General features: G+C 41.5%; 1 protein-coding gene and 1 pseudogene across 2 annotated transcripts in view; one reads left to right on the forward strand and one right to left on the reverse strand.

Annotated features, from left to right (window-relative positions):
• RIC1 (RIC1 homolog, RAB6A GEF complex partner 1) overlaps positions 1–13045 on the reverse strand; it is a gene marked incomplete at its 5' end in the record, with an annotated part of 87627 nt that extends 74582 nt beyond the window's left edge. Inside the window, 3 exons of the mRNA XM_081103128.1 lie at positions 544–623; positions 12104–12211; positions 13028–13045. Of these exons, the coding sequence (XP_080959254.1) occupies positions 544–623; positions 12104–12211; positions 13028–13045 (206 nt within the window). The remainder of the gene's footprint in view (positions 1–543; positions 624–12103; positions 12212–13027) is intronic.
• LOC308528264 (putative ribosomal protein eS26-like) lies at positions 8480–8833 on the forward strand (annotated as a pseudogene). The gene has a single exon. The product of its transcript is annotated as a putative ribosomal protein eS26-like (transcript).
• Positions 13046–13450: the final 405 nt, after the last annotated feature.

Here is a 13450-nt window from a genome sequence, read left to right on the forward strand (position 1 = left end):
AAGCAGCTGATCGATGTTTCTCTCTCATTGATATTTCTAACTCTCTATCCCTCTCCCTTCCTCTGTAAAATATCAATAAGATATATTAAAAAAAGAAAAGGTAAGAAAACAATGCAAAATGTACAGAATAACATAGTTTAAAGATCAAAGTCCACGTTCCCTCAAATTCTTTTCTATTCATATACAAAAATATATACACAAGAAAAAGTGCCCTTTCAACTTACTTAAAACATTTCACCTTTCCCCCTATGGTCTCTTAGCAGCTCCTTGATAAGAATGGGAGAATGCTAGAACTGGAGTATATTAATAGTAATTCTGATTGTCTAAGAAGGATAGTACATTCACCCAAGGGTCTCAGACTTATTTAACTACAGAATTCTTTACTCAAGTAATGACAGTTCAAAGACCTGGTAATTTTTTAAACACTATTTTGGAAATACTAGCTTAGCTTATTTTAATCACTTCAGACAACCCAGAATTGTAATGTTTTTGTAAATTCAAAGTGAACATATCAAATATTAAAAGAATGAAAGATGAACTTACTTGGGATACACTGGTTCATAAAGGTATTTGTCCCCTCTTGTAGATTTAATATGAAAAAACAAGATGTAGCCATTTGCCGTCTGAAAGATAAATTTTATTTAAGACTATGAGAACCAGGAGAATCACACAATAATCACTTCCAAAACAGTTCTGTCATACCAAGATGAAGGGAAATAATGAGATGAATGTGTACTGGGTACAGAATTGCACTGCTCTGCAAGTTGCTATATTCCACTCCTTTAGAAAAGTGCTCTCAGCTGTTATTTGGTGATTCAATACTTTAACATGCTGGGAGGGAAAAATATCACAATGAAACAAAGAAATTCTAAAGTAAATTGACATCTTTCCTTTATTCCCAAACAAATTACATTCTAATTCATGTTACAGTGACTCTGAAGTTGCAGTGGAACAGACTTCCATTTAGAAGGGTGTGAAGGGGAGTATTAAAGGTAGCAGTGGGAAACAGAGTTGGAATGGCAGGTTGGGGCCAGATCACAGGAGACCCTGAATACTAGGCTAAGCAGTTTGCAATGTATTTTGTATGCAATCAGAAGCCAATGCAAGATTTGAAAATAATAATGTAAGAGCTGTGACTTAGCTATACATAATTAAGATGCATTTCAAGTGGAGAAAAATACTAGCTAAAAGTTTTGAGTTCTAGGCAATCTACACAAAACATAAAAACGGCCTCTATTAAGGTCATGGCAATGAGAATAAAGAGAAAAGGATGATAGTAAACTAGAGATAGGACTTAGCAGCATATTGGTGACTAGATGGGAATGCAGAATCAAAAGATGCCAGAGTTTTTTCCTATTATAAGCAAGGTTACAATGAAAATACACATATGCCTAAATACACCAGTGCTATTCTGGCTGGTATGGCTCAGACAGTTGGAGCGTTGTCCCATACACCAAAAGGTGGTGGGTTTGATTCCTGGTCAGGGCACATACCTCAGTTTCTGGTTTGATTCCCATCAGTGTGGGTATGGGAGGCAACCAATTGATGTTTCTCACCCACATCAATGTCTGTCTCAATCTCTCTCAAATAAAAAAACACAAAATAAAATAAATAGATAAATACAATGGTGTTAGTATTTGTCAGATATAATCATAGAAATGAAGAGAGTACTTAAAATTGATTTCAATGCTCTTTGTGCCTGAATATCTATTCGTTGTTTAAAATTTAGAAAACTGCCCTAGCTGGTTTGGCTCAGTGGATCAAACGTCGGCCTGTGGATTGAAGAGTCCCCAGTTCGATTCTAGTCAAGGGCACAAGCCCGGGTTGTGGGTTCGATCCCTAATGGGGAGTGTGCAGGAAGCAGCCAATCAATGATTCTCTCTCATCATTGATGTTTCTATCTCTCTCTCCCTATCCCTTCCTCTCTGAAATCAATAAAAATATTTTTAAAAGAAGTTTAGAAAAACATTAGGAATAATTATGGCCCGCCGTAATAACTTGGAACCCTCAAGTAAACAGTTAATTCATAATGAATATATTTCATGTCACAGATTAAGAAAATGTACAATACATTTGAGGAAAAAGGACCATTAAAATTAGTAAAGCTTCAGAATCCAATTACACTTTGGTTACCAGGAAAGTTCACTTATCCAGTACCCAGTCCATGGTAACATTTATTTTTATTATACCTTGATAGATTATTTTTTAGTATAAATGGCTATTTGTAAAAAGTGGCTGCTTTGCTGAACGGGTAATACAAAAATATCAGTGAACCTTCTCAATTATTACCATACTAGAGGCCCAGTGCACGACATTCGTGCACTGGGGAGTGTGGGGGTCCCTCAGCCCAACCTGTACCTTCTCCAATCCGGGAGTTTCTGTCTGTCTTTGCAATCATATGAACAAATTGTCTGAGACCCCAACTCAGTTTGGTTTGTTGCTCACAGAATAATAGAGGCATTTTTTTTTTCTCTGCTTCATTGGTGGAGGTTTCCTGGAAGTTTTAGGATATCTTCCCTTTAATTTTTCCTAGACACTGTGACTTTACTTAGGTCTCTCACCTTTGCTTTCCCTCCATCCCCCACCACAACAGTAACTTGCTCCAGGCTCACTTTCTCTAGAGTCTAGGACAGTGGTTCTCAACCTTCCTAATGCTGCGACCCTTTAATACGCCAGGTACTCGTATGTGGGCGTATCTGCATGTGGGCGGACCCGCCTGGAGATGGATAGAGGAGCGGTGTCTCGGTTCCTAAGACCATCGAAAATGTTTTCCGATTGTCTTAGGCGACTCCTGTGAAAGGGTCGTTCAACCCCCAAAGGGGTCGCGACCCACAAGTTGAGAACCACTGGTCTAGGAGCTCCATGTGCCACCAGAACTATGATTCCCAGCATTCCTGGTGCTACCCGTGCTCTAGGCTTCTGCTTCAGGTCCTGGGGCTGCCACCAGAACTACTATTCCCAGAATTCCTGGTGCTCCCCACACTCTTGGTTTTCCTACTCTGTCTCCGTCCCATGGCCTCCCATTCTGCCAAGTCCTCCAAGCTGCTCCACTCTCTGCCAGCTCTCCCGCTCTGCTCTCCAACCGGCAGCTTGGGGGGAGTGACCAAGAAAGCCACGTCCCCACAAGCCGCCAGCTCTCTCGCTCTGCTCTCCACCCAGTGCTGTGTATGCAAATTAACCCACCATCTTTGTTGGGTTAATTTGCATACTCACTCCTGATTGGCTGATGAGCGTAGGAGAGATGGTCAATTTACATGTTTCTCTTTTATTATATAGGACTAGAGGCCCAGCGCATGAAATCGTGTGGGTAGGGTCCCTAGGCCTAGCCTCCTGTGATCAGGGCCATCTTCTGCCCGTTCGCCAGTCCCCAGGCCAAATGCCACCTCCGCCACAGGGCTGTCAGGCCAGTGGGATCACCAGTTCATCCCCGGCTGCTCAGGGGCTCAGGCCTGCAGGAAAGCGTGTGCCGGTGACTTCACCTCCATGTGCGTGCGCCGGGCCGGCCGCTGATGGAAAGCACTACCTGCTCGGGGCAGCTCACGTGGGCACCGCTGCTGCTGGAGCTTGAGGTGCTGATGGAAGCTGCGGGGCACGCCCGTGACCTACCCACCCTGGTGTGAGCAGCCCTGAGCGGGCAGCACGTTCCATCAGCAGCCAGCCAGTGCACGTGCATGGAGGTGAAGTTGCCGGTACCTGCTTTCCTGCAGGCCTGAGCCTCTGAGCAGCCGGGGATGAACTAGTGATCCCAACAGCCTGACAACCAGCCCAGTCCTCACGCCACCCACCCCGATTCCCCTGTTCACCATCACTGATCCATCAGAGCCTGCCAGCCGAGGTAGGGACCAAGAGATCAGCCAGTCAGCCAGCTCGCCAGTCCCCAGTCCCGCCCCATCCGTCACTTGTGGGATGGGGGGGGTAAGGACTGCGAAGTGGTCAATGCTACCTCATGGCAACTGGTCGAGCAGTCGTTCCGGTCATGACGCTTATGGCCTCTGGCCTCTTATTATATAGATAGATAATGATTCTTCTGCATTAGTCTACATTATAATGTAAGAAATAAAAACTTAACAATCTCTTTTGTAGGCAGAGGCAAATAAGTTGAACAGGTAAAAATGGTTTACTTTAAGTTTCTGGGTTCTGGTGAGATGGAAAGACAGTGGACACATTTTTAACCTTTTTCTTCTCAGAGTACATTTACCAAAATGTATGTGGATGGGCCTGGAGGATGCTCTTGAGTTCCCGTGGGGGAAAATGGGTGCTGAGGGACCAGGATGAGGGAAAGTTCTGCTCTGCCACTCCTCGAGGCTCTGGTTCCCTAAGTAAGCCTTAAAAGCAGAAGCCCAGGGTTGAATGTGACTGCTCCCAGAAGTGGATATTGACAGAGCTGTCCACATAATCCCATGACTCCAGCCAGCATAGAGGTTGCACTGGTGAACCACATTGCTCCCAGACGTCAGTGTCTGGAGGAGCCTTCCGTTTAAGGTCCTTCAACTAGGAGAAACTGCCTGAGAGTAGAGGAGACTCATCCTAAGCTTCAACACAGGAGAAGAGTTTGTAAGCTGTCTGCCTCTGCAAACTGAAATTTGAGCTAACACCTGCTGGTTTGCATGGCCAGAGAGACCCACAGGAAAGCCTGACCTCTATGGGTGGCAAACAGAACGCAAGAAAGGAAAATTCCGCTTTATGAGAGCTCAGTAACTTTATAATGGAAGACCTAACTACATGGCTAAAATATATGGATCCCACTAATGAGTTACATAGATGAGAGAGAAAAATGCAAGTAAATTAAGAAAAAATATATTTAGGATTTTCAAGAGATATTATTAGAAGATAAGAGTTTTCAGAGCTAAATATTTCCTAATAGAAAAATTCAACAGATGAACTGAAAAAGAGTAATTATTTTTGTGGGAGATGAACCTTTTACTCCAGAAGATTAAATGGAAACAATCTCAGAATATATAAAGATGAAATAATTACTGAAAGTTTAGAGACTTGGAGGGGAAATTTGGGAGGTTTGCAAATAGTGAGTAAAAAATCAAGAAATAACATAGGACAGGGCAAATCTTGTTCTATTCTTCTATTATTTAAAAAAAAAATAGAAGAAAAATTGCCTATCTGCAGAAACAGTTGAGTCTTCAGAGAGAAGAGGCTGAGATTCAGTTTTAAGGGGGGGAGGGGGAGGCTGTAGAAGGAGACAGAGGGAGATAGTTTAATTTAAAAAATCTATTGATAATAAGCAGAGATGACTAAATTTTAATGATAAAGAGAAAAATCATTCAGAAAAAAAGAACAGGTTGCCTGCAAAAGAAAAAGAATCAGATTAGCACTAGACCTATCATCACTAACACTGGAAAACAGAGGGCATTAGAACAGTATCTCATGGCTGGAAAAAAAGAATCTCAATCTAAGAATCTTATACTGAGACAGGATATCCTTTACCATGGTTGAAGAATGGTATGTTTAGACATTACTTATTTCATTTAATCTGTGAAGGACTACCATATGTGCAGAAAATGCTCCTGGCACTGGAGCCACAATGAAGAAACCTAACATGGAACTAGGTTTGAAAAATAAACAAACACAGGCAACCTGCAGAAGAACAACTGCAAAAGGCCAATAAACATGTGAAAAATACCAAACCTCACTAGCAATAAAACAAAAGAAAATTAAAATGACAAGACCATTTTTTATCAATCTAATGCAGGCATAAATGCAGGGTAATGGGAATCTTAAAAACATGGAAGGAGTAATTCTGGAACTGATACAATTTTATTGAAAAATAATTTGGCAATATTTATTAAAAAGGAGATATACATATACTTTGCCCCAGCAATCCCACATAGGGGTAAGTGCACTAAAGAAATAAATACACTAATATAAAAGGATACATGTATAATAATGTTTACTGTAGCACTGTGCATAGTTGCCAAATTTTTAGCAAGTAAAAAGTAGCAAAGTTAAATAAGAAACTTCCATACTATAGAATATTACAAATACTAAAATTAAATTAGAAGTATATATATTAATCTAGAAGGATAGTCATAGTATGCTAAGTAAAAAAATGAAGTTGCAGAGTAATGTGTAAATTAAGATCCCAATTTTGTGTGAAAAATGATAAAAATTCCTGTGTCTATTTATCAATTTAAAAATACACTCATCTGTAAGTCAGAATCCTATGAAGACATTCAAAATCAAGTGACAGAAGAATGTTGAAATGAAACAATGTTCACAATATGTCAAAAAAGCAGATTATCAGAAAGGATATATGCACCCATATGTTCATAGCAGCACAATTCACCATAGCTAAGATCTGGAAACAGCCTAAGTGCCCATCAGTAGATGAGTGGATTAGAAAACTGTGGTACATCTACACAATGGAATACTATGCTGCTGTAAAAAAGAAGGAACTCTTACCATTTGCAATGGCATGGATGGAACTGGAGAGCATTATGCTAAGTGAAATAAGCCAGTCAATGAAGGAAAAATACCACATGATCTCACTCATTCATGGATAATAAAGACCATTATAAACTTATGAACAATAATAGATACAGAGGCAGAGCTGCCTCAAAGATTGTCAAACTGTAGCGGGAAGGCCGGGGAGGGTTGGGGGGCAGGAGGGAGGGGGGTAAGAGATCAACCGAAGGACTTGTATGCATGCATATAAGCATAACCAATGGACATAAGACACTGGGGGGTAGGGGAGGCCAGGGGATTGTCAAGGGCGGGAAAAAAAAGGAGACATATGTAATACTCTTTGTAATACTTTAAGCAATAAAACAATTAAAAAAAATAAAAAAATGAAAAAATGAAATAAAATCACTAAGCCAAAAAAAATAAAAATCAATAAAAACATTAAAAAAAGCAAAAAAAAAGCAGTTTATACAACTTTGTGAGAGCTTTCTATAAAGAAAAAAAATTATCTACACTAATAAAAGAGAAACATGCAAATTAACCATCACTCCATCACTCCCACCAGCCAATCAGGAGCGAACATGCAAATTAACCCAACTAAGATGGCGGCGGCCACGGAGCTGGAGTGAGCAGGAGGCTTAGGTTGCCCCTGGCGATGGAGGAAGCCAAGCTTCCTGCCTGCCCTGGCTGGACCTGGCCTCTGCTCAAGGCTACAAAGTTTCAATTATAGAAGATAAATAAATCCCAGATACCTGCTTCATTCCATTCAAGGAGGCACTGGAAAAAAAAAAGGAGATGCTGGGAGCTTGGGTTGCCGGGGGGTGTGGCCAGTCTGAAAACAGCCATCAGCCCCTAACCCAGGCTGGCCAGGCACCCCAGCGGGACCCCACCACCCTGAAGGGGCTGAGGTCAGCCTGAAAACGGCCCTCAGCCCTCACCCAGTCTGGCCACACCCCAATGGGGTGAGTGTCCCCACTGGGAGGCTTGACCAGCCTGCAAACAGCCATCAGCCCCTCACCCAGACTGGCCAGGCACCCCAGTGGAGACCCCCACCCTGAAGGGGGTTTGGCCAGCCTGAAAATGGCCCTCAGCCCCTCACCCAGGCTGGCCAGGCACCCCAGCGGGAACCCCCACCCTGGTCCAGGACACCCTTCAGGGAAAACCCACTGGCCCCAACCTGTGCACCAGGACTCTATCTATACTAATAAAAGGGTAATATGCTAATTAGACTGGGAGACCTTCCAGGAGACCTTCCAGACGTTATTTTGAACAAAGCCGTGGTGACAGGGCCCTGGTAGAGGCGGTTAAAGGCTAAGAGGGAGGGCAGCTGTGAGCGATCAGGCCAGGATGGGACAGCAGTTGTGGGTGATTAGGCTAATGGGGGGCGGGGCCTTTGGGTGTAAGCAGACCCGCAGGGGGGGCCAATTGGGTGCAAGCAGGCCATCAGTGGGGGTCAGTTGGAGGTGATCAGGACAGCAGGGGGGTAATTTGGAGTAAGCAGGCCAGCAGGGGGGCAGTTGGGGGCGAGCAGGCCAGTGGGGAGGGAAGGGGCAAGCAGGCCAGCAGAGGGGACAGATGGGGGCAAGCAGGCCAGCAGGGGGGGACAGTTGGGGGCAAGCACACTGGCATGGGGAGCAGTTGGGGGTGATCAGGCAGGCGGGGGGCATTTGGGGGCAAGTAGGCTGGCGGTGGGGTGCAGTTGGGTCGAGCAGGCTGGTAGGGAGAGTTGTTAGGGGCAGAGTGGAAAGGGTGCAGGCCGGGCTGAGGGACACTCCCTCCCCCACCCCCCCGCATGCACGAATTTCGTGAACTGGGCCACTAGTGTTTCAGATAATCTTCTACTTATAAAACTCACAGATTTACCAAATCTGTTCCCCATCAAACATGACATTACCAGTCACTTATAGTAGTATCACTTTGCATTTGAAAACAAATAGACTTCGCCCTAGCCAGTTTTGCTCAGTGGATAGAGCTTTGGCCTGTGGACTAACGGGTCCTGGGTTCGATTCTGGTCAAGGGCACATACCTTGGATGCAGGCTGGATCCCTGGCCCTGGTTGGGGTGCATGACCAAGAAAAGAAGGAATAACAGTCATGCCAAAAAAGGCCGAGGCCATGTGCAGCCTATTCGTTGCACCAACTGCACTCAGTGCGTGCCCAAGGGCAAGGCCGTTAAGAAGTTTGTCATGGGAAACATAGTAGAGGCTGCAGCCATTAGGGACATCTCCGAAGTGAGTGTCTTCGACGCCAATGTGCTTCCCAAGCTGTACTAGTATGTGAAGCTGCATTACTGTGTGAGCTGTGCCATTCACAGCAAGGTAGTCAGGAATCATTCTCGTGAAGCCCGGAAGGACCAAACATGCCCACCCTGATTTAGACCTGTGGGTGCTGCCCCATGATCTCCACCAAAGCCCATGTAAGGAGCTAAGTCTTTTAAGGAGTGAAGAAAAGTTCTCTGGGGGAAAAATAAATGGAAATTGTACTTCAAAAAAAAAAAAGGAAAGAAAGAAAATTGAGTACGATTTTTCTCTGTAATACACATGCACTGCAGAGAATGAAATTAATTTATGGGAATAACATTTTTGTTTAATTGGGATTTAAAGTTGGTGTTCCCTATCATCAAAATAGACTGCAAAATTTCCTCTATTAATTCTGGTCTGTAATGAAATTTTACATACTTCATATTTGAAAACGTCTTTTCACACAAGTCCTGTCAAATACTGGTATCAATCTATGAGCCTATTATTTTAATTGACTATATATAGCAATAGGTAGGCAATTATAGAAGTCGAATAGTTTCCTCTCCTGATGTTTGCCTTTTAACATGTCCTTACCTTGTAGATTAATTACTTCCAGCTGAAGGTGAGGTGGAACACTCCTCGTTTTCATGATTAAATGGATTTTGAAATACGAAAATTTCCTTTGCGATTGCAACAAGGTCTGAAAAATTGTATAATTTGGACTCAGGAAATATATCTACTGCTAATTTTTGTTGAAAGAGAAATAGTACTTCTTTCGTTTGAACTTTTGAAAACTGTGGGAGTATGAAAAGCAGTCTGACATTACTTGCGATTCAAAAATCAGTTGTCATCAAATGACTTTACCATACATACATTTCACATACAAGCACTGTTTTGCTTTGTAGTTTTAGATTGAAGACATTAGACAGTAATACCAAGAATGCAGCAAAAGCTATCTTCCAAAGTAATTCAGTGTCTGATAATTATCTGCAGGTGGTTCTTCAAGTTAAAAAAAATTTCCATCTCAGCCCCAGAGCTCAAAAAATTCACAATAAACCTTCACCACTGACTGCTAAGCCATCAAATAGCTGTGGGGTTGAGCAAATCGGGATAGCTTGTATTTCTGAAAAAAAAACCTAAAGTAACCATAGGCTTTAAGTGCTTACATGTGCACAAACTTTGTAAATCTGTCCAACAAAATAATAAGTTTTTTTCTGTCCCACACATATTTTTACCATCATCAGTTAAAACACACCTTAGTGAATTCTACTTCAGCTTGTCCTGAATTAGTGTTTTCTTAACTTCTTTGAAAATCTTTACACCTGATGTGTTCTACCCATGCTATATTCATAGGGAGCGATTCTGTGTCACTGTACACTCTACATTGATTATTCACATAAAAAATTGAGCAGTACTGGAACATTTGTCACTTTATCAAGAACCAAGAAAACTTACTTTGGTTGCACTTCCTTTTTCATTTTGGTGAAGAATTGCTGGTATGATGAGATATTTTTTTCCCTTTATTTTTTTCCCTTATTAAATTTCCCTAAAATTTTCTAACTATTAATTTCACTGTGTTGGAAATACTGTGATTAGTACTTAATTAAGTACTAAGTTGGATAATGTTAACTTATATTCTTTTGGCTTCACTCCAGTGTTACTGCATAATAATATTTTGCCATCTAATTCAATAATAAAATAATCCACACTCCAAAGTCTATTTTCCCCTTCTTCTGACATAATAAGTATGCACTAGTAATAAAAATAATTTTTAAAAAGTCACAGTATGGAGATATGCATGGCACTTGAAACATTGAATTTATAAATGTGTTACTATAATTTATTAGAGTCCTGGTGCACGAATTGTGCACCAGTGGGGTCCCTGGGCCTGGCCTGTGGGATTGGGCTGAAACTGGCTCTCCAACATCCCCCGAGGGTTCCTGGATTGCGAGAGGGAGCAGGCCAGGCCGAGGGACACCACCGGTGCATGATCCAGGCCTGGAAGGGATGCAGGTTGGCCAGCAGGGGAGGGACAGCGGGAGGGATCCAGGGCATGTCCGGCCCATCTCGCTCAGTCCCAATCTGCCAGATCCAGCAGCAAGCTAACCTACCAGTCAGAGTGTCTGCCTCCTGGTGGTCAGTGCACATCATAGTGAGCAGTTGAGCTGCTTTAGCATATCATTAGCATATTACGCTTTGATTGGTTGAATGGACGACCGGACACTTAGCATGTTATGATAGTAAGTGCTGAGCAGGAGAGTGAAGAATGGAAGTGTCACATGTGGTCACTGTCAGGACTACTCAAGTCAGTTGTTGCAGTTTAAAAACAGTCATAGACAACATGTAAATAAATATTTTTATGCTCCAAGAAACATATTTATAAACAATGAAATTTAAACTTCATGTAATTTCCAAGTGCCAAAAATATTATCCCTCTTTGATTTTTTCAATCATTTAAATTCATAAAAATATTCTTAGTTCATGGTTCATACACAAACAGGCTGCAGGGTAGACCTGGTGTATGGCTGGTAGTCTGCAAAACTCCTACTGTAGGAAGTGAGAAACTAGTCAATTATTTTTAACCATGTGGATCATTTTCAGATGATCAATCACCAGTATATAGCATGAACTAGAAAAGAACATAAAGCAGAGAGATAAGTCAGTGTAGTAGTACACTGTGTAAGAGTACAGTAAATGGAATCTGAGCACCTAAGTTTAAATTCCTTCTCTTTAATATACACTGTCTATATATAACTTTGGATAAAACTTATTTTCTCAGAGCCTCAATATACTTATCTACTATAAAGTATAATTATATCTACTTTGAAGTGTTGACTTAAAGATTAAAGGAGATGATCCACATAAACTAGTTATAAAAGTACTTATGTAGGAGCTGCTCAATAAATATTTAACTATTTACATTATTGCTAATTCAAATTTGGTAGTGATGACAGTCCAAGAGATGACAGTGACAAAACATAAACTAAAAAGGTAAAGTTAACCAAATTTAAAAAAAATAGAAAAAAGAAATGCAGAAATAGATCCAAATGCAAATGAGAATTCAGTATGACATAAACGCAAAGTTTACCATTTTTATGAGACATCTTTGGGAATAGAGGGAAGAACTTGTATAAATTTGGGAGTACTGTGTGAATATAGATAAAAGCTTTAAAAATCTGAATTAAATAGACTTCAAGGACAAAATAGGAGTTAGAAGAATAAAAAGAAAAGGATATGGGCACTACATTTAAAATGAGAGGAAGTAGAAGAATCAAGAAAGAAGATATAATAAAAATAATCTGAATAGAAGATTTGGTTCAGCAATTTCTATCACAGAAGATAAACACTAATGGGTATAAAGACTGAAAGGAAGTCACCTAAGAGAATCAAGTTTAATGCAATGTAATAATTTCATAAGAAAACACTGTTAAAGTTGAAAAACCTACTTACTGACACAGCTATCATTGTACTATCTGGCCTCCATTCAGCTTGCTTGTAGGATCCAAACTGAGAAGATGATTTTGCAGGTTCCTTGTAGGTTACGATTAACACACTAGGCTGGAAGAAGAGAGTTGTGTTTTATTAATGTTTTATAAGAATATATACAAACAAATTTAAGAAAATTTATCATGAAGTACTCAAATATTTTAATGATTCTAAAAGTATAAGAGATAACAATCAAATACTAAATCATTAATTACCTTAAATTAGTCCAAGAAAATCAACTAAAAATAACCAAAAAGAAAGGTAATCTAAATAGGCCTATATTTATTAAAGAAATTGAATCTCTAATTAATAATCATAAAAAAATAAAAAACAGAAATAGGCCCAGACGTGCTTACTGGTGAATTCTACCAAATACTTAAGGAAGAAATTTAAGGAACAAATTCTCCACAATATCTTCCAGAAGACTGAAGCAGAGAGAACACTTCCTAACTCTTTCTACAAGGACAGCATCACCCTAATACTGAAACCTGACAAAACCATTACAAGAATGGAAAAGAACAGTCCAATATCACTCATGAACACAACTGCAAAAATTCTTAACAAAATATTATCAACTCTAATCCAACACTGTATAAGAAGAATTATAAAATACAAACAAGTGGGATTTATTCCAGGTATGCAAGGCTGAATCAACATTTGAATATCAATTAGTGTAACCCATCACAACGAGATAATGGAGAAGCAAAATACCCCAAAATGGCCAATTCAATGTTGAAGGAAAAGAACTAAGTCGGAGGGCTGACATTATCCAACTTTAAGACTTACTATCCTAATATGTAAAGAGCCAGGGTCCGTCACGACCTAAATGACTGGACGGACGACTGAACAGCAGGCTAGGGTCCCAGCCAGAGTGGCGGGAGTTAGTACTGGGTCCCGGCCACCCATGGTGCGGCGGTGGGAGGGAGCTGTGGGAACTGAGCCATGCTGCCATCGACGGGCCTCTGGGTCCCTCCCCCAGCCCGGAGGCTCCGGGGAACCAGAGCCATACTTCCATCGGACTGGACTCTTGGTCCCTACCCCAGCCCGCAGGCTCCCGGAAGCGGAGCCATAGTGCCATTGGACTGGCCTCTTGGTGTGTCCCCTCACCCCCCCCCACCCCCCCCCCCCCCGCCCACAGAACCAGAGCCATGCTGCGATGGGACTGAACCCTACCCGAGGGGGTCCCAGATTGTGAGAGCCTCTAGGCCAGTGGTTCTCAACCTTCCTAATGCCACGACCCTTTAATACAGTTCCTCATGTTGTGGTGACCCCCAACCATACAATTATTTTTGTTGCTACTTCATAACTGTA

This window comes from Myotis nattereri (assembly GCF_964212035.1).
Source record: "Myotis nattereri genome assembly, chromosome: 12".
Lineage (NCBI taxonomy): Eukaryota > Metazoa > Chordata > Mammalia > Chiroptera > Vespertilionidae > Myotis > Myotis nattereri.